The following is a 25,265-nucleotide window of genomic DNA, read 5'->3' on the forward strand; positions in this document are numbered from 1 at the left end:
AAGTGGGAATGAACCACATGGCACTCGGCTTCTTTAACTCGACAAAAGGGTTGCGTGTGGTCATGTAGGTGGAGCAGGAGGAAGCTGCTGTAGTGGGATAACCTACACGTGTGTTGCATTAATGCTTAGCAGTCAGGTTTGTGGCCTGATGCTTCTTTGCCCCGGCACGATCATCCTAGTGAACACAACCGTAGCAATCACAGTTTTCTGCTCACGACTCAACAACGTAACTGGCAAGAGCCTGGCATGAAATTTTGTGCATTAAAGAGCCACACGAGCTGCCTGTGCAGTGCTCAAGGGAAGATACTGTGAAGTTTGGCTGAAGCAAGAAACGGGGAAAGAAGTGCACCGTCTGTGGTCTTACATTCTTCTCGCTCATGGCAGTGCTAGTTCTCCCCCACAAAAAAAAGAAATATTTCACAAACTTTTCATTCAGAAAAGTTTTTTTTTTTAAACAGGTGTAAGGTTCAAGTATGAGATTTTCCCTGACACAAGGTGAATAGCAAACACCTAGTGAACATTAAACCGATGCGTACAGGAGAGCATAGTCTGTGCAAACGCTACAATAGCTGCACGCCCGACAGGCAGAAACACACACACACACACACAGTCATTTTAAATTCAAAACAGCCAGGCAAAGTATTTCATTTTGATAGCCTGGGAGCTTGTAGTGAAACAGGCAGAGTGCAGAGGGAGCGGAGTGAATGCATCGTCTGCACAAGGCCACCTGACCCTCTGCCACCTGTAAGGACCGCAGCTTATTATTCACCCAGGAGAAATATCTCCACGGTGTCTCCAAACACAGATTGTCTGGCTTAGATTTTACAGATTTTTTTTTTTTAATTATTTATTTTGTATTAGTTATTGTGTTAGTTATCCTCTGCTTATATCAGGGGGAAGAAAAAAAATCTCAGTTACAGCAAAAGTACAATATATTAAACACGAGTTTCCACCAGCTGGCAGTTCAGAGCTACCGCCTCAAACAGAAATTTCATGTTCCTCATTTTACTTACGACCTCTCATTTACCTACCACAGCTTGTTTCAGCTAACTTGCTGCTAAATACTTCAGCATTTTTGGGAAAGATGTGCATTTGTGCTGTAATATATTGATACCAGAAGGTGAAGCAAACGGCACAAAGAAAACCTCCTTCTCTATTGCAGTACATAGAGGCTGAATTTGCTTTACAGCATACTGTAGCACCAGGTGTATGTGCAGGTGTTCACATTTGTCTCATTACTTCAATTGCACGACTCAATTGTCTGAAAGTTGGAGCACCTCTTAAGCCAAGACTGATGTTTATCCAGCTACGTACAGTAAAGCTGCAGCGGACCTTCACATACCGCCTGCCTCCGCCTTGTCTCTGGCTCTGGGTTTTGGTGCAGATTGATATTTTGGACAGGGGATTGGAGATACTTGAGTCTCTTCAGCAAATCACATGGTGCAGGCTGCCATGGAAACACTAGCAGCTCAGTGCCTGTTTGATGCTTTTGGAAAACTTCAAAGAGCCAGTGCTTGGTTACTTTAACCCATATATTGCAGCATGGAGTAACCTGACCTGCATGGCTTCAACAGGGGAAATTAGTTTGTTTTTAAGGTGTGTGATTTTTCACCTCTCTCTCTCTGTCTCTCTATCTGTCTCTCTCTCTCTGCAAGAAATACTGTAGGCTCTGAAATTAAGGCAGAAATAATTGGTTAGGACAAGCACCTCGCGTCCTGTATATATACCAGCCCTGCATTGTTCTGTCTGTGTGTTCTGTGCACTTTCTTTCTCTCTGGCACAACAACACTTTATCTGCAATCACTTCAAATTTACCTTCTAAATGAGCCTCATTTGAAGCCTGCCATTAAACATTGGTTGAGTTGTTCTCTTCTTCCAAAATGAGAGTGAGTCTGATTCAATTTCCACTCAGACAGCTGCACCAATTTCACCCAGACACATAGAGGAAGACAACTAATGCTTTCTTTCATCTTTCTATCTGAATTTTCACTCTCAGAAATCTGCTTCACACTTGAGGAGGCAGTTCACCCACGATGCAATTGATCTCGTTCAATTTCTTTCTTCTTTTTTTTTTCCAAACAACTCGAGCGCCAAAGCAAATCAATACAGATGACGTCTGATTTACACTGCAGACTCTGTAATAACATCACAGTGGATGAACAAATAATGAATACCAGACTAATAACACAACACAAACGCGCATGAACAATGTGCAACAAGGGCGCGCAGCTATGCAAATCAAATATCCCCGCAGCAGCCGTGCTGTTCCTGCACATGTCAGTCATTGCTGAACATTAACACACAGGTGTTGTTACTACAGCAACAATGTGAACCACGGCACCGAACTGCAGACGAGAGAAGCAAGATCCTGCACAACTACATCACGTACAGCACCGTCTGTGTCTCAGCGTAGTTTAACAGGCTCAGCATGAACAGATAAAAATATGAAATGCCAGTAAGTACTGAGAAAACCTGTCTTTTTTGTCATCTTCTGTCTCTCTGTGTGTGTGTGTGTGTATGTGTGTGTTTGTGAACATGGCTGCAGGTGTGCGTATGCTGGACGGAGAGGTGACTGACATGGTGGAGGCCCAGTCTCTGAGTCTGAATCCCCAGCACATCGACATCTACAGCGCCAGCTGGGGCCCAGAGGACGACGGCAAGACCGTGGACGGACCTGCCAAACTGGCCAAAGAGGCTTTTCTGCGTGGAGTTATGGAGGTGTGTGTGTGTGTGTGTGTGTGTGTGTGTGGGGTTGTGTGTGTTTGTGTGAGATGGAAATTATTTACTGCCTGTGTGTGGCTTCCTTTCAGCAGTCAGTAATTGAACTGTTCAAGCATGAGAGGACACAAGCAGCAAGAACAAAGCAGGTTTTGACCCTGACAATTATGAACGGAAAGGAATGTCCTCTAAAAAAGCCACCAGGGGAAAACATCTTGGAAACTGAATAGAAGCAGCACTCACCAAAATTATGTCTGAAAAGTTTTTATTATTATTTTTATTTTTATTTTTTTTTTAAATATTCATCCTTAGTTGAAGGGCACTTCTTAAACTGCCAGCTCATCTTTTATCGCTCAGCTCTTTCAGTTAGTTTGCATTTGCTTTCTTCAAATGTGACTGAAGTGTTTAGTTGTTTTTTTTATAGCAAAAATAACAAGGTTGTTTTAAAAAAAATCTGCAGCTTTGTCTACGTACTGTAACAAGCCTTTCTAATCAAAGGCTTCCAGACACGTGCAAGAATAGAGATTTCAAGGGAATATTGGCCAAAAAATGCAGCACAGTCCTTGTCGTTGGTAGCAGGACTTGTTGTCCGATATGTGTGCTACATCGGGACCGTCACATACTGTATGTAAAATGAACGAATGAACAGATCAATAACCCTAAAGACTCTCACATCTGCATCATAAATAAACACATTCGTCAAGCTAAAGTCTAGTTATGGACCAATAGGATTCAAGGCATGTGCCATAAAGCTGATTGGAACTGCTGACACTCACGACCAAGATAATTGCCACAGTGACAGCAGCACTGTCAGATGGTGTTGTGGGTGGTGCAAAGCTGGGTTTGATCAATGCAGAGGGAGACAGTGCCACTCAATACAATAAAGTGGCTCTTAGATGAAAATTATTGCACTTCAAAGGCTGAGAGGTTGGATGATTTATTACAATGAGCTGTTGTCATATAGTGCCTTTTTGTATTGCTTTGCTGTCATGCGATATTTAGCTGTTTTTAATTTACTGAGTGACCACCCTGGCCTCTCTGATGTATGCTGGCTTTTAATGGGCCCTTTTTGAAATGAGCCCTGAAATGAATTTGCCCTCCTATAATTGGGATTCCCATTAAGATTGAATGAGATTCTGTTCCATTTCTGAATGAATGAATGAATGAATGAATAAAAAGGGGTCTCCTTCTGCAGGGTCGTGGCGGTTTGGGCTCCATCTTTGTGTGGGCTTCGGGGAACGGAGGGAGGGAGAAGGACAGCTGTAACTGCGACGGCTACACCAACAGCATCTACACCCTGTCCATCAGCAGCTCCACCCAGAACGGCAACGTGCCCTGGTACAGCGAGGCCTGCTCCTCCACCCTCGCCACCACCTACAGTTCGGGGAACCTCAACGAGAAGCAGATAGTGAGTCGTCGTGGTGGTCACGGTCGCATCTTCCAAGTGTCTTTTCTTGCTTTTTCTGCAGCCTCACACACACACACACACACACACACACACAGACTGCTGGCATTCACACTGAGGTCTACTTTAATGTTCTCGGGAAAAGAAAAAAATTGAGAGATGATTTATCTCACAAGTGAATTTTTTAGTCGAACCGCAGCATCTGTTTAACTGCAGCCGCTGGAATGTCGGACCCACTGGTAATAATCCAGTCAGCAAATTAAATCCATATTTTTCCTGTAGCATCGCGTTAGATTTAGAGCAACGTGACACTGTAATCAGCGCTGAAACCAGAAAACCATCAATTAAATTATAAATCAAGGGAAAATCAAACAGTTTCGATACTTGATAAATCGCTGCCTTTTTTCTTTGATTAAAAAATCTGAACGTTTGTTGGTTCCAGCTTTTCTCAAAAAAAAAAAAAAAAGGTATAATCCTGATTTCTGCTTTCTTTCAGTGTTAATTGAATATTTTAGTGTTTGGAACCATCTGGCAGGCAAAACAATCAATTTTAACATGTCATGGTGGAAACTGACTAGTATTAAATTATATTGAATAACTGCCTTAGCTAATTACTCGCAGTATATTTATGTTTTTATGTAACATAACAAACTGACTGCCACAGAGAATGTGACAAATGTAGTATTTTATCCTCATAGCAGCGTTTTCAATTAAACCTCTAAACCCTCAGACACCATTTGATCTTTGATCATGTTGTATATTAAATTAATTTACATTTTGTATATGGCTGCAAGTGGTGATTATCCTCTCTTTTGTTAATTTCCTCATAAATTGATTATTTTGGTCTGTAAAAAGTAAAATAACATGTCGTCAGTGGTAAAATCTCGTCTTTTATGTGAAGACAAGTAGATGCAAGTATCAGTTTTGTGTTGGGTGGCTAACCAGTTAACTGAGTAAGTGTTTTTGCCCTTTACTTACTAGAATAGAGAAATGTGGAGCTAATTATTTAGCTCTGCAGTCTCATTTTACACTCACATGACTTGTTCATTCTTTACTCCTTTTCTTCACTCGTCTTGTGCTCCATTCATTCAGTCATGGGCCATTAAGATGATTATGAATAGCGAACGGCTGAATGTCCATCTGGCAATCTGTAGCTGTTTAACAATCTCACACACACACATGCACACACACATGCACACACGTAGCAGACCAACTGGATGGACAGCTTATGACATCTCCATGACATGTGGCTGGTCCCTTAATGCTTCAGTGCTGTACTGATTTAATTGTGCTGTCACTCATGGAGCCGGGAATGAAGAGCTGGAGTAACAGGGAGAGGGGTTGGACCTTCGGATTGTGAAGGAGCAGATATCTGAATCTCTCCTTAAGCTTTTTTTTTTATTGAATTATACTTAAATTAACCTTCTCTTTCAATTTAAAGTAAGGGAGATATGAGAAGCTCCTGAATGCATAATTGAACCATTAAAGTCAGATCTGCCCGTGCATTTATTATTCTGTTTCGTTCATGTAAAGATCATTTTCTGAAGGCTCCGCGCTGGTCAGCACATCGAGCAGATTTTCTCTGCTTTTCATTCGTATTCAGTTGCATAGATTGACCTCCCCTGTAGGACTGCACAGCGGCTGACTGGAGGCTTTTTGTGATCCAGTATTTTCTAACCTTTATCCTTCCTGAGTACAAAACCCTCTGGTTCTCCAGCTCTTTTGCTTTTTTATTTTCATACATCTGCACAGACGTTCACACTGGGGAGCTGACCAGTGAAACCACGGCCCTTCTGCTGTGGGTCACTGACGAGATCTGGGCTGAGTATCGCTCAAAGAAGCCTCACCGGTAGTCGGTGAGAGCGGGAGTCAGGAGAGCATAAGTTATACGATTTCTCCGCTTTGATTTTCCAGCTGGACCAGGCAGGGACGTACGCTGTCGACTTTTAGCTGAACAGTCCCCCCCTTTTCTTTAAATGTAACCATCTGACGGTTTCTGCCTCCACAAAATATATATGAAATATAAGAAATATAAGTCCTGTATGTTTCAATACTTCTCTTTTTGTGTTAATATTCCATAGGTTACTACAGACCTCAAATCAAAATGCACAGACTCCCACACAGGGACCTCTGCCTCCGCCCCTCTGGCTGCTGGGATCATCGCTCTTGCCCTGGAGGCCAAGTAAGTGCTTATCACAATTTTTCTATGAGCCTGACTGAGCCGTCTCCCAGCCTCCCTTACCTGCTCATTTCCTCCATTTTTGTCGATAAGAATCAGTTAATCCTGTTGAAGAGAGAAGTATTGAAAAATATAATTTGCACAGAACAAACTCTGAAATTATTATTATTATTATTGTTCATATTGAGAAGCTGCATATTGTACACTGAAATATTCAAGGAACCCTAGTAGTCTGAATTAATGCCCCACTCTTATCAGTTTCTAGCATGTGGTTAAAGGTTCCCCAACTGCAAATTGGTCATTTAGTGGAAACGGGTCTCTTTTTTCTGCACAGACCGTCTGACGTTTGATTATAACTTTAACATTCATGTATTAAATCAGGTCTTAAGTGCCAGTGCTGCATGTTTATGCATTAAGTGGGCTTGATTATCCCATTTTATGAATTGCTTTATAACTCCTCCGTCTGACAACTTCAACTGTGTCTTTACAATCAGCTCGATTTGATGTTGGCACTAATCATTCTTACGCAGTCACACGGCACTAATGGAGGGACAAGCATGAACATCAGGACAGTTTTGAAAATGAGTAATTAGTCTTGTGGTAAAAAAAAAAAAAAGAAAAGAAAAAGGTTTTATCATTAGGAATTCATTTGATGTGTAAATGATTGAGAAACGTAACTAAATATAATGATGTATTTTTACTGAATTCACAATAAGATTTAGAATTTAATGATGAAGTTGATCGCAGCTGCGACCTCCTGTAACCCTTTCTGTCTGACTGGTTTGAACCAGGAGAACAGTCACTTTTCAGGTTTTCTCCTCACAAGACATTTTGCCAAAGGGCAGAAAACTCACTTAAAGGACACGTTGACTTGAAGATTTAGTGTAATTCAGGAAAGAATGTGACCGGTGCTTTATTGTGCTCTGTATTTAATCAGCTGTCCACCTGCAGGTTTATAGGATGTATTGACAGAAGCCTCTGTTTGATCTGTCTGAGTCTTACCGTGTGTGTCTGCCTCTCCCTGTGTGTCTCTTTGTGTGCTTGCATATACGCATTTTGCAGTAAAAACCTAACCTGGAGGGACATGCAACATCTGGTTGTGCGAACTTCTCACCCTGCCCACCTGCTCACCAACGACTGGAGAACCAATGGGGTTGGACGCAAAGGTACAGCAACTCCTTCAAAGATTTCCTCTGCCCTCTGCAGCTCCAGATGCCTTTGAGGCTCATTAATATGTTTTGCATCTAATAAACCAAATTGTCATTAGAGATGCAAGGCGCCGGATCTGGGCAGAGAGGTTGTGCAAGAGCTTCAAATGGGAATCCACACAGCGTGGTTCATCTATGAAGTCGGAGCCGGGAAAGAGCGGGTGCCGCTCACAGCAGGCCGCTATTCATGAGTCTGTTTCCTCTTTTCTCTCCGGGTCTCTGCAGTTAGCCATTCATATGGATATGGTCTACTTGATGCCAGTGCAATTGTGGCACTGGCAAAGTCATGGACCAGCGTGGGACCACAGAGGAAGTGTGTGATCACCATGGTCTGTGAGCCAAGGTTAGTACTCTACTACACAGCCACACAATGACTTCATCTGAAAACCCTGGGTTTTAAGTGTTTTCTACATATTACAGCTGTCACAGTTTTTCAAAAGGAAACTCTGCTCCAAAGCTAACAAGTCATTTGTGTGGAATAATTAAATCACAGCCCACGTCGCCTGAGTGAGGCTCAGACAGACGGAGCGACAAGTTAGTTGCTGTGAGATATTAACATTTTTACAAACTCGCAATGTGTCAAGTGTCATCTGTTTGTCAAAGCTGAGATTTTTCCTCTCAGATAGTTTAGTGTCAGGCTCAGCAGGGCTAGCTGCTTTTATTGATGGAGCAACAGTGGCAAATGGGGAGAGCGCCACCTGCTGGAAATCAATCAATCAAGAACTTTATTTGGCAATTAAGAAGCAAGTAGAGCAGCAAGCTTAAGCTAAAAGCAATACCAGCTAAACAAAACAAAGAAAAAAAAGGATAAATATTTAAATAAATCAATGAATACATTGTGAATGGGAGTCAAATGAAAGAGGTTGCACTCTGTAATGATGTAAAATGAGGATTTTGAATTCATTATTGACAGAGCAGCAGCAGTGTCCGTCCGGTTGTACAGTATAAAATAACCCTGATGATGTCGGGAAAGAAGCTGTTGTGTTGAGTTTCAGTGGTTTTTTTTTTTAGCTTGACCTGTGTCATGGGCTAAAAGTCTCGTTTCGTATCTCATTTAACCAGATAAATGTCCTGTTGACATTTAGAAAAAGAAAAATCTGTTTTACGAAAGCACAAAGAGAAACAACAACTTAAATTTACAATAAGAATATCACAAGTTGGAATAAATCAAATTGTAAAGAGTTTAATCAGGGGATCAGCAAGAGCAACGTGATCGGACGTAATCCTCTCATTGTTAAGGCTCAATATTTCTCCTCAGCCATTTTATTCCTCCTCCTCCTCCTCCTCCTCTCAGTGTCACACTCCAAGCGCAGTCGGACGTCTCCTCTTCATTATGCGCTCCCTGTCACTTCCCTCGCTGGGTATGAGGTTTCTCTCTCTTTTTACTGCAGCTATGAGATGCTCAGAGCAGATGGTTCGAGCGTATGGGAGCAGCAGTCAAGGCAGGTTATTCAATTTATTCAATTTAGGTGTTAAGCTGACTCACTTATCTGGAGTGACTCGAAATAAGTGAGCAGATAGGGGCTCGGTGTCTGTCTCGCTTACAGCCGGTCGTCCCCTCCTCTACTCCAACAGAAACATGACAGTGTTCACAAAAAAGGAGAGAAGAAATCCATACAAGACGACGTACATGAACTGCTTCACACGCACAAACCACCGCCGCTGCTGCACCCTCAAGGCTGTTTGGCCATTTGTTTAGACTGTGATATCGTGTGAATGTCAGAGCGACAGAAGTTTTTCTGTCTGTCACATGAGATGAGCCTTGTGTTTACCTCAGAAAATGGTCGGTGCCTCAAAGCAGCAGAAGTTGTTGCGAGCGTGCACCGAGCTGAATAAGTGAGCTTGACGAGGCTTTTGTTTAAAAAACGGATGTCAGAGTTTTTGGGGGTTTTTTTTGATGTAATAGTTTTAAAGGAGGATTCAGCAGAGTTAATGCATATTACCACCAACCAGGGCTGCAGAATTTTGTATCACTGCAAATTCAACTAACTGCTGCATCGCCTGAGCTACAAGCCCTGACGTCGGTTTTCAGAAAGTGATTTATGATTCAGAAGCACTCTCGCTCGTTTCTCTGTAATGTATTCTACCGAATGGATGTCAGCTCCTCGGGTTTGGTAGAATATTTTTTGGTGGTTTTGAAGCATTTTATACATCTTTGTGTCTTCCTGGGGTTATTATTGGAAATAGACTTGAAATAAAAAAGCAAAATCATGAATTAAAATGTTCAAATGTGTGATAATGTTGAGTTTAGTAGCTGTTAAATACCAGTTACAAACAAATTGGAGCTAAAGGCAAAGGAATATCACAAAATACTGCATTGTTGCTGATGCTGAGCAGAAAAATCCTGTTTTATTTAACAAGTGACTCTATATTTCCAGATAGTGTTCACCACTTTTTACCTGCAGCTGCTACTGAAATATTGTTGATCAACAGGGCCACATTTTTCATCTCTCGTTCTCTCTCCATCAGTTGTCCCCCATGCACTGGTTGATTTTCCACAGTGATGAGGAGCTGGTTGTTTTTTGTTAGGTTTGATATCCCCCTCCCTCTGTCTTTCTCAGCGTGTGTGTGTCTGTAAAAACAGATGCTCCGCCTGCAACGCAACAGTGCCACAAGTTTTGCCTCTCCCAGGCCTTAAATCATACACGCCTATGCCGCAGTGGTCAACTGGCAATGATAAATCAGCTTCAGCAGCCATTTGTATAAATTTACATTCCCTCCTCCTGTGTGTTCTCGCCAGAAACACCACAAGACACATATCCCAGTCGCTGAAACATGGAAATGTAAAAAAAAAAAAAAAAAAAGCTGCTCAATTTGCATCAAAATGACGTGACGACAGACAATCGCTGCGTGACTCATCGGCTTTGCGCTGTAAAATTAACATTTTAGATTGTTTCCATGTGATGCTGCATCAAAGATCATTCATGTTGTTGTTTTAATCCGTCGTGAAGAGGCAGACCTGGAAGGAGAAGGAGCGTGAAACCACATCTTGTCTGTAATTTGGGCACCTCAGTGTCACTAAAACCTCGCGCCTTCCTCCTCCTCCTCCTCCTCAGAATTGTTGTGGATGCGTGTAATCTCCTAAGCGGATTTGTGGGGCGGCGGAGGGGGGTGGAGGTGGAGGGGGTAGAAAGAGGTGGGTGCTTTATTTCCACAGACAGAGGACACTGGTGGTGCTACAGGTTTGCGAGACAATCATCCTGTTCAAGCAGCAAAGTGTTCACAGGCTTCGCTCGCAGCTCGCACACCGGCCAGGAGCAAAACGCCACTCGTGCACTCGTCTGATAGGAGGAAGCTTTATCCAGAGCTCAGAACAAACGAACTAATGATCTCAGCCAACACACACACACAACCTGCAACACTTCACCATGTCTGTCCTCATGTGTCGGCGTTACGTGTGTCGTTTCTCACAGGAATATCGGCAGCCATCTATCGATCAACATGAGCGTGGATGCCTGCATCGGGACAGACAGTCACGTGACCTCGTTAGAGCACGTCCAGGCCCGGCTCACGCTGTCGTACAACCGGAGGGGAAACCTGGCGATCCACCTCATTAGTCCTGCCGGCACACGCTCCACTCTGCTCCACCCCAGGTACAAAACACACACAGCTGCACAGACACAGACACACAAAAACAAAACCTACAGTAACTGGAACACAAACCACTGACTCTTCATGTTTGTTGTTGTTTTGTTTTTCTCCCCTCCGCAGGCCTCATGACTACTCGTCGGAGGGGTTCAACGCCTGGGCTTTCATGACCACCCACTCCTGGGACGAGAACCCCAAGGGGGCGTGGACGCTGGAGATCGAGAACGTGGCCGGTGCCAGCGACTACGGTGAGGCATCTTCCACATTGTGCTGCATTTTCCTGCATGCTTGCGTGTTCATGTCGACAATTTGTGGCTAATTTAAAGGGACAACGAGGAGTTTTGGAAAGCAAAGTGTTTTCACACTGCATTTCCCATGAGCCTCAGCGTGCGCGGTGAAATTCTTGGACCGCCGCAAGACGGACGAAAGCGAAAACATTTGCCAAGAATGTTTTCATTGATCAAGAACGAAAGTCGGAGGTTCGAAGACGATCAGATACCATCGTAGTTCCGACCATAAACGATGCCAACTAGCGATCGAGCGGCGTTATTCCCATGACCCGCCGGGTAGGAAATGCTGGGCGAGCCGACCACTAAATAATAATCAAAATAACTATAAAGACAAAACGATATACAGTATTTATCGAAAATGGACCCATTAACTAGTGGGTAACGTAGATTCATCCACATTAATATGAGACTCTTTTATAACCAAAAACAAACTCCTTGGGGGATCTTTAAATAGTAGTGCAAGTAATAATTATTTCTAATGATTGATTGATCTGCTAATTACATTTCTGATTGATTTTGTCAGTAAAAATTCAGAAGATGGAGAGGACAAAATAAAATATCCAATTGAAAATCGCTGTCAACAAAGAAAATCAGCGGATCCTCACAAATGAGGAGCTGAAAATGATGTTTGACCTCGATAAACAACTTGACTCATTTGAGAAAAAATATTTTATTAATGTGTTTTTTTTTAATTAGACAAAAGCTTAACAAAAACAAATAGTAACAACCACAAACTCAGTCTTAACACCAAGGCAACAAGGCACCAGAGAGAAAATCTAATTGACCTAATGTTGGAAACAAATACAGAATTTATTCAGTAATGTAAAGTGACTCTACTTTATATGTATATATTTATAATACACACATTTTAGGCTCTTTTCAGCCTCTATTTGATAGTGACCATAGTGACACAGACATGAAGCAGAGGAACTAGAGGAAGAGAGATAGAGAGAGGGTGTGACACGCAACCAAAGTGGATTTAAAGGTGGATTTAAACTGCGATGTAAAGATTATGTTGTATGCTTCTTAACCAGCAGGCCACCGGGACAGCATAAAATGACCTCGCTTGTAAGAGGGATTGAAAGTTATTTAACACATGTTTTAATCTGAGTCTGGAGTTCAGATCATGTGTCAGCAGATTAGAGATTAAGTAGCTCTCGTTTCCACGCTGCCTGTGCCTCTCTCCGCGCCTCTTTTATAGGAGCTGTGAAGCCGACTTTGTAGAGCACTGACTGCTGCAGTAACACGCTTTCTCATAAGAGTGAGCAGGATAAAGCCCCGGAGTGAATATTTCACTTTTTTTTTTTTATGTTTGCCCTTGGATCACCCACCAGCTACCATCTGAATCTGGATGTAGCAGGTCCATCCACGGCGTGATGTTCAGAACCCGAGACGACCCCAGAAAGTACAGTAGCTGTGGATGAACGCTGCACAACCTCCTCCCTTTAGTGAGGAGGAGAGACGTACAGTACTTAAGAGCTAAACCCTCTCACAACGGCCCCACACTTACTGTATAGATGATTCTTGAGAGATGTGCGCACGTTGACACTCTTATTAAGCACAGTGTAATCATGACATCTTGAAGTCGCAGCTCATTTCAGCTCCATTTACTGTCACTAAATGCAGAAAATCTAAAGTGTCTACAATGAGTAGAGGACACATTTACCAGATTTACCCCAGGGAGCGGTGCCGCAGCTACTATTTTTGACAGCCTCACTTTTCCCCCCTGTTAATTTCAGATTTTTATTTCCATCTCTCTTTTTCTCCTCTCAGGCACTCTGACCCAGTTCATCCTGGTGTTGTACGGCACCGGCTCAACATCCTCCAGCTCCTCTGACAAGCCTCAGGCTGGCAACGGCAGCTGTAAGACCCTGGACCTAAGGCAGATATGCATCGGTAAGACTGGTATCTGTTAGGTCCCTGAGATGGAGATTTGTTGAAGTACTGTAGAAGTCTGGATAGTGTGAAGTGAGCAGGAGTGAAATATTACCCAACCGTGTGTTGTCTCAGCTGCGTCTGTTTGCATTGCGAGTCTCTGTGTGAACCGCGGCCAGGCTCATTTGAAAGTCACATGCTGCTCGTCTTATTAAAACTCTTGCAGCTTCTTACTTCTTCTTACAACGTCTCTTTTAGTATTAATATCCATTTTATTTTAAATATAGATCTTTACTTCTGATGAGATTAAATGAAATTTTACTGCAGGTCCATTTTTAATAATCTCATTTAAATTTAATGATGACCAAACTGCTGTCGCCCTCCAAATCCACACACGGCTGTAGGCAAGGTCTAGAGAGAGACACCAACACCTACTGCTGCTGCTGTCGGAGCTGGTGACAGTCTGACACCTACAGGCCTTCAAAGGTACTGACATACTGACAGACAAGATCACATACAGGATCATTAGAGGGGGAAACACAATGTAATTATCATGTGTTTTGTCTTTTTCATCGTACAGTACACTGTGTTTTCTGGCTCGGGGCTCACAACTACAGCTTCCTCTGTTTTTTTTTTTGTTTTTTTTTCAAACAAGTTGACAAGAGCCTGCAGTAAATCAGATTTTCCTCCTGCTGTTGGCTCACACTCCTATTTGTAGCTGTGTTGCCCCCCTTACTCCCCCCCTCATCCGCCATCACCCCCCAACAACAGCACACAGAGTCTGTTAATTGCCATTACAGGCAATGGTCTGCATCTGGACCTGCTGCATATGGAAATGGGTCTCCTCACTTAAACATGCTGCTCTCAGCATATAAATTGCAAAGCTTTTCGTCATCAGTTTTCTTTTTTTAGTAAGCAAAAGAAGAACTAACAAAAAGTGGAAACGGCGACTTGGAAGGGAAAAATAGCAAAATTGCCTCGAAAACTTTGTGCCACACCGACACACGGTAAATAAACACAGATATGTCAGACACACACACACACACACACACACACCGTTCTCCGCCGTGTTGGCCCGGCAGTCTGGCCGAATACTCCTGCTTCCCTTGTTTTTGGGAAGTCTGACTCATATGAAGAAGTAAAGGTGAGTCCAGCTATTTAAAGCAGAAGTAAGCAGAATGTTTGTGTTAATATAAGTCTTAAATAGTTATATCTTCCGACAGCAATCACTTATAGAGAGTGTTTGGTCTGAAACACGGGTCTGTCAGTCACTCTGCTCTGCTGTAAGCCGAGGAGAAAACTTTCCTTGTATCCTACAACCTTTATCCAATGAGGAGAGAGAACGGCATAAAGGGGCGGTCCTCTCTGTGTGTGCAGCCAAGGGATGCACATGAATGTGGTGACGTAGGGACGAGGGCGGGGACTGCTAACTCCATCGGCTGACAAGAAGTTAGCCAAAACGACCGAATCGCTTACTTCTGCTTTAATTAAACAGTTTCTTTCTTTGTGTTTTTGTTTTTTTTTGTACAGAGTGCGACGCCGGCTACTACCTCTTTCAGCAGGGCTGTGTGAAAGAATGTCCAGCGGGCTTCTCCGTGGGCTCCCAGCCGCTCAACTACACGGTGGGAAACTCCATCTCTCCGGCCTCCGTCCCGGCCTGCCTGCCCTGCCCGCCGCCCTGCCTGACCTGCAGCCGCCTCAGCGCTCAGGCCTGTCTGTCCTGCCCCCCCCACAGCTCGCTGGACCCCGTCTCCGGCACCTGCAACCACCTCAACCAGTACATGCGCGAGTCTCCCGGCAGCTTCATGGCGGGCCAGGGGGGGAACAACCCCGGGTTGCAGCTGCAGCTCAGCTCGCAGCTGCCCATCACCATCGCCGTGCTCAGCTGCATGGCCATCATCGCCACCTTCGCCGGCGTCTTCCTGCTGCTGCAGCTGCGCTCCGGCGCCCTCATCAAGCTGCCCTCCCTGGAGGCCGGCGGCGGCGGCGGCCTCGGGGGCCTCGGGGGCACCTTCAGCCTCGGGGGCAACAGGGTGGTGTCGTACCGCGGCATCCCGACAGTGTGGGGGGATGACGGCATAAACACAGACTCCGAAAACGAAGAGTTTGACGTCCAGAATGAGAGGACTGCCTTTATCAAAACACAAAGTGCTCTTTAATGCCTCCCCCACATCCCTCCTTCTCTTCTGCTTTTAAGATCCTCTCGGCCCGGTTTGTCTGATAATTCAGGGGCTGTGGTAACTGTCCTCTCACAGTCTTTTCTGGTTTTATCGCTCATCCCTTTTCCTCTTTTTCCGTCTTACTGGGGTTTCATCTGAGTCCTGCTGCGGGATCTTGTCTTCCACTCTGCTGTGGGAGACCTGGTGGGAAGCTGCTGTCTCTCAGAGCTCGGGATGGCCCAGGCTTTGCTTTGTTCACACTTCGCCGCATTTCTATTAAACTGACTCTCTCCCTCCTCTTGCCCTCAATCACTAACAGTGTCTGTCTGTGCAGAGTCCATTTCCCCTCCAGCTCCAGCTGCTTTTTGTTACAGTAAACAAATGATTATTATTTGCTTTCTTCCTCTTTTTTTTTTTCAGTCTCAGTGCAGTAGCCAGACGAGATTGCTGAATGTGAAGAGCAGAGATGTGCGTGGGTGTGTTATGCGCACATGCTTGTGTGCACGTCCGAATGAATGTGTGTGAATGAGAGCGTGTAAATCTAATGAATAGTGTAGTGGCCCTTTATAGAGAAGCTAAAGCCAGTCCTGTCACATTTAGTACTTTAACAGAAATAACTGGTAACAGAAAACAATGTGTGATGTGGCATGAAATCTGGTTGGAGACACTGATCGCCTCCTTAGTGTTGTTGAGTGACATCCGCATCTTGAATCTGCTCTGAAAAGCCACTTATCTGTGGTGATTCACATGTCCAAGTACGTTTTAAAAACTGAAAGCTTAATAAATGACAAGTAAATGTCCAGACTTCAGTGATTTCTAATCGTCTGTCTCCAACCAGAGGAACAAAAGCAGCCTGTCTAAGAGCTCTCTGGACACGTCCTCTCTGTCGTCCTTCCTTTCAGGACGAGACAGTAATTGCATTCACTTGAAACTGAATCCATCATTCATACAGTCACTCTTTTTTTTTCTTTTCTTTTTTTCATATTGTTCTAGGTGTGATGGGGGCTTTAGTTCTCCTGTTGTACACACAATCTGGAAAGATCTCTCTCAGCTCTGGCAGAACAAACTGTGAGTCACACACACAACTAGCAAAGCTTCCTCCAGTCATTCGGGATTCACGATGGACTGAACTTATTCTGTTTGGGGAAACGATAAATTCTCCTCCCAACCTCCTAACCTCCCGGCGATCAAATGGAAAGATATCGAAAAAAAAAAATAAAGATAGATTAATATGGAGGGAAAAAAATAAAATTAAATAAAACCACACATACACACACACACACTAAAGAGAGAGGCTACTCGTTCAACCCTGAGGCACAATCCCTTCCGGGGATATTTAATTTCTGTCTGATGCGCTCACATCCCGGGGCTGAGACGGAGGCGGTTGAGGTGCTGATGGGACCCAGAACAATATGTGACTGTGGAGCACAAGAGCTTCTCCTCCGAGCAGCTGACAGGTGTCGAGTTACCTGTGATTGATTTCTTGACAGCGCAGAAACAGTGACAATACATCAAGGCTTTTTTCCCCTTTTTGTCAGAGCACATTAGCACTACAAACACACACACAATAATGCACACACACCTCATCATAGCAGAAAGTTTGTTCGTGTGTCTAGGTTTGTGTGTGAGTACGTGTATGTGTGCGTGTGTGTGTGTGTGTTCGTTTGTGGCATAGAAGGTCGATAAATGTTAATCTGCCCTCTGAAGTGCCGGCGTCCTCCTCTCCCTCTGCTCTCTTTTCCAAATCTTTGAGTATAGTTTTAGAAATCCTGCGTGGACTCCACCACGTCTCTGCACTCACCCTCCAGTCTTCATCTAATCTGAATTTCAGATTATCTCTTCAGCGAACTTGCCAATTAATTATATTCTGAATGATACTGCAGCAAACTATTTATTCTGAGAGATTTTAATCATACCTTTAGGGAAGATTGTTTTAAAGTGATTTTTTTTTTTTTTTTTTTTCCCCTCCCTGGGCTGGTTATCATCAAAAATATGCACCTCATGATTTAATCCAGTGTAGCCATTTTTCTACTATGTTCAAATTATTGTTATTATTCTTTTTTTTCCTTTCATTTCCAGCACAAAAACAGTGGCGCTTGCTGAGAGAGGTTGTCATGGTGATGACATGCATACAAAACTGCAGCTGCTCATCCTTTTATCTACCTCTCATATCATTCAGCAAGGTTTCATACGCTGTTAGAGGAGCTGTTAAATGATTATAGAGGTCAAATTGTATGTAGGTCAAAAATGAAAACGCTTCTCTGGAAAGGTTTAGGAGGACAGATTTATGTTTTAGAAACAGAAACAGGCAAATGCAATTCAGAAACTGTAAAGCTGCTGTGTAAATTCAAGCCCACTGAAACTCCTCGCTCCTAAAATTTATGGCCTGTATGATCAGCATTCATGGGCAGTCGCACGTGGGCTTTAAAAACCTGTTATTGAAAATAGAAGGATTGTCCAATAGATCGTGTCGGCCCGTGAGTTAAATGTTAAATCAGCCTAAAATAGTTAGAAGCGTGTTTTTCCTCACCTCCAACCCAGGCGGCTCCACCTGGGGGGTTAAGACCTTTTTTCTTTTCTTTCTTTCGCTGACAATCAAATCACTTCCTTGTTTTGTGGGAGAGAAAGTGCACAAGCACACAAAACAAATCCATTTTGATTTGACTCCTTCTGTTGCAAAGCTTTCTAAGAAGGTGTTACTCATAAATGCTGTATGCCGGGTTGAATGTGATTTAAATTGCAAAAGCTCCTTCAGAGAGAAAAGTTTAAAAAAAAAAAACTGCAAAGAGTAAAGTATTTCAAACCACAAAACCTGCCAAAAAAAACCCAGGAGAAAGATGCTCTCAAACCTCAACACCGCACCAGGAAGCTTAATTCAGTTCAGATGGCTGGTGCAGGTGCAGCGCATTTTGGCTAAACTGAATTGGAAACCAACCCGAGAATGTGGATTCAGAGGAAACGCCTCTGAAAAGGAACAAAGCTACAGAATAATGAGAGTGTGCCGCGTGGCTTCGTGTGATGTACATTAGTGCCTACCGCCATTTAGGCTTTGATTAGCCCCCGTTTACGGAGGGGTGCTAATTTAAAAATGTAATAACTACAGCCTCAGACTTGAGCCACAAAATCTTATTGACTTCCCAGCTTGGTGTGAAGTGTGTAAACAACAGATATTGGGCTAAACGCAGCAACAAAATTGCTTCCATAAACTATTTTCTTAAGCTCTCCAGGCTCAGTTTGTTTTTTTGTAGTTTTTTTTTTTTTCATTTTTGTTTTTTTTAGAACTATGTTGTGAGACTTTGATCAATTTCTTGCAATTAGTGTGGATAATTAATGTGCAGCCTAGTCAACATTGTATACTCTGCATCTTCTCTTGCAAAAAAAAAAAAGATTTCTAAGTTTCTCCCTACAAACATTTTTGGGGTGTTCAGACAAGTTTCTCTGGTCCCTCGAGTACATGCACACACACACACACACACACAATAATTTATTCATCTTAGCTCGATGTTGTGTTCACTACAGCTCGATAGAGTCAAAAAAAAACTTTAAAATGATCAACTGAGAGCTGTGTGCATTCAAGTGTCCATCTTCGTAGGAAATCACACACGCAGGCAGCATTAAGAAGCAGCTCGTGCTCCCAAAGCACCACAAGCTGCAGAAAACCATTAGCAGCCATCTTCTTCCTGTCACTGCAAGAGGGAATCTACACTCTAAAACAAAAAAAAACAAAAAAATTTAAAAAAAACATAGGAGGATTTCTAGATGTGCCAGAACACGGCTCCTAATCATTAGGCAACCACTTCACAGGCACTAAAGTGTGAAGCCTTTTTAATGTTGGAAGTAACAGGAATGTTACAAAAAGTCGTCTCCTCTGATTATAAAGAAACGGCTAGTAGCTCGTAGGCACGACGGAGGCTTTGTCTCTACACCGCTGATTTAAGTCACTTGCCTCAGGACGTAGTCTCAGTCTGCAGTGATTAACCAGAAGTCAGATGGAGTTTATCAATATAGGAGCAATATCTATCTTTGGCATAACCAAAGACAATCATTTCCATGTTGCTGTCTGTGTAGGAGTTCATAGACGTGTTGCTTTCAGGTCGTCACAGTCCATCGACCCCCTTCAGCTCAAAGTGTGTTCAAAGTGTTTTGTTGAAGAAGTCATCGTGTCATCTCTGCCCCCCTTGTCTTTTTTCTTTTTTTTGTTTGTTTTTTGGAAGATCTGCGGCGACACCCTGTATATGTTCAGCAGCTGTGGAGGGAGGAGGTAGAATGTATCCCATTTCCATTAACTTAAGGGCTGAATCAGATCTGCGTGCGTCCGTGTGTGCACATGCTTGCTTAAGTATAAATAAAACACTTTGTGATGGGGGAGCGGTTAGTGGAGCAGCCTCAAACGACTCTGTTGACCTCCTCCCGCCTCCTCGCGAGGCTCCTGGCCTGTGGCTGCACACAGTACCTTACAGATTTGTGATCTATGAATAATGTACAAGAATGACTATCTTACATGGGACATAACTCTAAAATAAGGCCTATTTTTGTACTATATGAATGGTGCAGTGTAATTTTCTTGTAATTTAAAGATTTTTTTTTTTTTGCTCTTGTTTTTCTCCTTTTTATTTAATTGATGTCAATTATAGATTCTACTAAAAATAAAGATCTATGCAAATTTGAATGTGTTTTTATTCACTTAGATGCACTTTGAGTAAATATACAATGATGATGTTAACCTAGGTTGACAGTGTTGGACACAAACTCAAAGAACAAGGCAGAAACACTCAAATCCTATTAGCAGGATGCTAAAGGATAAAACAAACAAAAAAAACCATGGTCTTTCTTCGGGTCTTTTGTGAACATTTCTTCTGAGAGACTGTGATAATTTCATCACTTTTGGCTTCAAACTTTTTTTTAAGAAATAAAAACCATGTGCAAAGTTTAGAGGTGATGCATCTCATGTGGTGGAAACTTGACAAAAGGCTCTGAGTGGAAACAGCTCTCGGTGCCGCGCCAGCAGCTCGGCTCTGTGGATGGACGATGGCGTCAGAGCATCAGTCCACCACTTTGGTCCAGACTGAAACATCTCTGTTGGATGAACTGACGTTAAATGTTGGTAGAGACATGCATGTATCCATAAATCCTGCAGACTCAAATATGACATTAAGCCTCTACTCTGCCACATTTAAAGGATATTATTGCACTTATTTATTTTCATTTCACTAATAAAACCTTTATGTAAGTATGATGTTTAAGACAGGACTTCAACATACAGAACATAGTATGGTTTGGTTTAGGGATCGACCGATATGGTTTTTTCAGGGTCGACACCGACACCAATTATTAGTCGGGGTGTGACGATACATCTCACGAGAACGAGACGAGACGAGATTTTAGGAAAACAACAATGACATATACAGTACTGTATGACTGGACCAACAGACTTTTATTTAACCGAGTTGCATATGCATTTTGAAATGTTTTATTATAACTCTTTACATGCATGATGTAAGCATGAGCTTTTAACTTCTTCTTCCACAAATTGAAACTAAAACTAAAATTTATAAAAGTTAAAGCAGAAGTAAGTGGTCCGGTCGTTTTCGCTAATGCTGCGTTCCAGGCAGGCTTTTGAAATCGTAAATTACAGCTTCAAGTCACAACTTACGACTTTGTAGCGTTCCAGGCAACCCACTCGTGTTTTTCCGACCTTTTTTACCGGTGAAAGTCACTATAACGGCCACTCGTAACTTCAGACCGGTGAACTCGTACCAGATCGAACTGGTACGACTTCACGGTCGGAAAAATACGAGTTTCCTTGAACGCACCATAACAGTCCTCGTCCCTACGTCGCCACATTCACGGCGTCCCTTGGCTGCACACACAGCCCTGCATGCCGTTCTCTCTCCTCATTGGATAAAAACTGTAGGATACGATAAATGTTTTCTCCTCGGCTCAGAGCAGAGCAGAGGGACTGACAGACCCGTGTTTCAGTCCAAACACTCTATGTAAGTGATTGCTGTCGGAAGATATAACTATTTAAGACTTATATTAACACAAATATATCACTTACTTCTGCTTTAAAAATAAATAATAAATAAATAAATAAAATTAAATATTTCTTTCTTTTTTTCAAGTGCAAACAGTGTTTCCTCTAGGATTTTTTTAAAAAGTAGTGGCAGCAAAAAGAAACTGAAAAAAACGGCCTATACTGACGGGCATGCCGATAATCGGTCTATCCCTAGTGTGGTTTTATTCATTTGTTTCACTATGGCTGAGGAGTGCGCTGCAGATTTCATGAAAATCCATCCAACAGTTGTTTAGACAGTTACTTTGCTCAAACCCACACATGTGAAACTTGTGTGGGGGCAGAGAGGAAGTCGGTCGGTGGGATTCACCCTCTGGGGATGCTGAACGTCATGGTCCACCGCTCCCATGGTTTGCTGCTTAGACATTTCAGTTTGGATCAAAGTGCTGGAAAAGACCACCAGTGTCACATCTGAACAGTTTTTAAACAGCGCTGGCGTTCAGGTGAAGCTTCACCATGACGCTGTTACAGAAACACTGAGTGCGACTGCTGATTTTTTTCTCTCTCTCTGTCTTTGAACTCTTCATTTCTCAGCTGTGAGACAGGAGCTGGTGATCATTATTTATTTCTGGCAACACAGAGCTTTGAACTGATGTTATTGGCTAGAAGCACTCGCTCTGTTGTGGTCAGAGTTTCAACAGAGTCTGGTCTTCATGCAGCTTCACTTTGCTCCTGCTGCTCTCCCTGCAGACCAGCTCCTCCACATCTGTGGAGGCAAAGCTGTGCAGATGTTGTCTGAGGTGAAAACACATCTCTCCTGTGTAAAGTTGTTGTCGGTTTCCGGTGCTGTTGGTCAGTCTCTTCATCTCCTTAGGACTTCATTTATTCTATCTTTATTATTCAGTCTTACACATCATTTCTCAAACACTGAACTTTGTAAAGCTTTGACTCCACAAATGCTGCAGAAAGGAGGCTCATCACTTGGTTGTTATAGGGGAGAGTGGAGTAAATTGAACATAAGGGCAAGTTGAGCCACCCCTTGTTGCTAGTAAACCATAAGAAAAATTAAGAAGTTAAGAACCACATGGGTAAAGCAGTTTGACATTCATGTAGCTATCCAAAAAACATTTTTCACTCTCGAAAGAGAATTCAGTCGATAAGTTTCCTGAGAATTGTGTTTGGACCAAAAGAGATAATTATAAATTTGTTTTATACATGAGTTGTGGTATCTGGAGCTACAACATGAGGCAGTAAACCGAGCATGAAAGATTTAACTGTGGGGAGTAAAAAAGTCAATATGGTAGCTGTGGGGTAAGTTGAGCCACCTGTCCGATACACTAAATGAATGCATTTTAATTATTAAATCAAGATTCTGGATAAGTTCCTGAGAAGAGGAAAAGTTGTTGTTGCCAAGCTTTTCTTTCAAAGAGAAAGATTAAAGGGATAGTTCAACATTTTGGCAAGTTGACCCATTGCCATAATCCCTATAGTCTTAGTGTAATGGAGGTCCGCGGGTATAGTCACAGTCACGAGGTATCAGTAAGGAGAAGTGACGGCGTGTGGTGGTTAGCGGTACTGAAGTTAAACTCACTCACCCATAAAAAAAGACATGCTAATCTATTTGCCAAGTGGCCATTGGCCTCTTGTTCTGTGACCTGCCCTGAGCAAGTTTCGAACTTCAGCACCGCGGGCGACGATGCTAACCGTTTCACCAAGAGGCCAATGACCACTTGGCAAGTGGGTTAGCACGTCTTTTATAGGTGAGTGAGTTTAACTTCAGTAGCCTACCGCTAACCACCACACGCCGTCACTTCTCCTTACTGGTACCTCGTGACTGTGACTATACCCGCGGACCTCCGTTATATAGAAATAGGTTTATTACCTTTATTTGTCAGTGTAAGATATTTTTAGAACGGCGGAAAGCGCCGTTCTAACGCTGCAAGCTGCTCAGAGCTACGCTATGGAGGTGAACAGGATTTTTTTCAATTAAATAGGCTACACAATCCAACAACTCGAAAATGCTCTCATGGACAAGTTCTAACCTGCGCATTCGCCATGCTATGAGATAATAACAGAAAGCTGGAGGCGGTTTTTCGGCAAGCAGTCTCTGCATTTAGGCTACAACAACTCTGTTATTATCTCATAGCGTGGTGAATGTGCAGGTGCAAGTTTAATAACTTATTATATAACAAAATGTTTTAGTTGTAAAATTGAATTAATTTTTTAAAACTTATTTAAGTGTTTCCTTTTTAAAATTGTACTTTTCCCCCCCAATGACACTTTATTCCTCCCCATTTTTCTTTCCATAACCTCTCACCTTTGAATCTCTGTCCTTTGTCTCTTTAATAACCTCATCTATTACCAGATTTAACCAGACAATTGACTGAAGGGACAACAGCAGCACAGTGAGTGTAAGCATAACATAAACTCAAATAAACACGGCAGTTCAGACAGTCTGTGTATAATCTGCACTGTTCTGCATGTGAAATGTTGAGGTCATGGTGCTTGAAGATGAGCCCGGTCACCTTCACTGTCCTCCACCATCAGACTGACATTTGTAATTTTATGTCTCATTTTTAACAATCAGAGTAACAAATTATCGATCATATGATTTGTTATTTTATATTTATGTTATACACCTACATCTTTACAGGCAACATTACTATTGATATAAGCGGAGATGAGCAGTAGGCTACTTCCATGCCTCTATTTCTACATTACAGTGCTGGGTTGTCACATGATATTGATCTTTTCATATCAGCATCGTGGTGATGTGGTTGAAATGTCTGTCTGTGTGGGACAGAAGAACAAAGTTGTGGAAAATGAAAACACTTGATCTTTTCAAAGCGGGACCTGTCACCTGAATAAATGCACTGAGATAGTGTGAGAAAGGTTTGTCCTCATCGTCCTCTGTCGACCACAGTGCTCTCACTAGCTACAGTCGACAACTGTAACTAAACATACACTGTAGGCTGAAACTTCCTCTGTGGTGGGTGGACAGACGTGAGCAGAGCTGCTCTGATCCGTGTTCTTTGGCCCCTTCTACTTCTCTGCAGCTTGATGATGTATCGTTGCTCTATAATTAAGCCGATGAGTTTACAACAGAGAGGTTGCACCCAACACTAACCAAATCATAAATACAAGTAATGAAGTGAGACTGGGTTCACACTGAGGTAATAAAAAAATAAAAAAGCTTTTCCTTTACTTCTCCTTTTTTTTTTTTTTTTATGCAACTAAGACCATCAGCCTTTTTTTTTTATTACAGCCTGTGAATGGTTTACTTAAAATAAAAAATAAAAAGCACACAGAGGAAGGGTTGCAACACACTGGCCAGTGCTCAGAGTTAAACAGCCCTGGGTGTTATGTTTATTAATTCCTCCCTATTTTATGTGCAGAGGCATATTGGAGCTGAGCAGTAAACCTGCACCTGTCTGCATCTGAGTTATAAGACTCTGTGCGTGAGCGTTGAAGCATACACTGCTCCACTGACCTGTTCTCTGCTTTATTTTTTAACACATTTTAACGCTGCATTAAAAAGACCCTCGCTGGTTAAAATGAAACTTCCTGTGTTAGAAATGTAGATGTGTGGTGTTAGGGTCATTTGTATGTGAAGGCAGCAACAGTGTTGGTGAGCTGATTATTATCTTAAATTGTGTGAGTGAATCATTGCTATTGATGGGTGAGTGCATTTAGGTTTTTCTTTATTTAGGTTGAAACATATTCTAGTTTTCTTTACCGTAGTTTTATATACAGTGTCATGTTTTAGCACATTCACGTGTCTTTTTATAAACAGTGTCAGTGTTGCAACTACATCTACAAAGTAAAACCAG

The 25,265-nt window shown here is 42.6% G+C and overlaps 1 protein-coding gene across 1 annotated transcript in view; it reads left to right on the plus strand.

Moving 5' to 3' along the window:
* Positions 1-20,091, plus strand: part of furina (furin (paired basic amino acid cleaving enzyme) a) — an 84,490-nt gene extending 64,399 nt beyond the window's left edge. Inside the window, exons 8-16 of the mRNA XM_085762475.1 lie at positions 2,546-2,718; positions 3,914-4,126; positions 6,205-6,305; positions 7,365-7,468; positions 7,736-7,853; positions 10,924-11,103; positions 11,222-11,346; positions 13,162-13,284; positions 14,794-20,091. Coding sequence (XP_085618601.1) covers positions 2,546-2,718; positions 3,914-4,126; positions 6,205-6,305; positions 7,365-7,468; positions 7,736-7,853; positions 10,924-11,103; positions 11,222-11,346; positions 13,162-13,284; positions 14,794-15,422 — 1,766 coding nt within the window. The 3' untranslated portion in view covers positions 15,423-20,091. The remainder of the gene's footprint in view (positions 1-2,545; positions 2,719-3,913; positions 4,127-6,204; positions 6,306-7,364; positions 7,469-7,735; positions 7,854-10,923; positions 11,104-11,221; positions 11,347-13,161; positions 13,285-14,793) is intronic.
* Positions 20,092-25,265: the final 5,174 nt, after the last annotated feature.

This window comes from Trachurus japonicus, chromosome 3 (genome assembly GCF_045865225.1).
Source record: "Trachurus japonicus isolate A0001 chromosome 3, Traja_1.0".
NCBI lineage: Eukaryota > Metazoa > Chordata > Actinopteri > Carangiformes > Carangidae > Trachurus > Trachurus japonicus.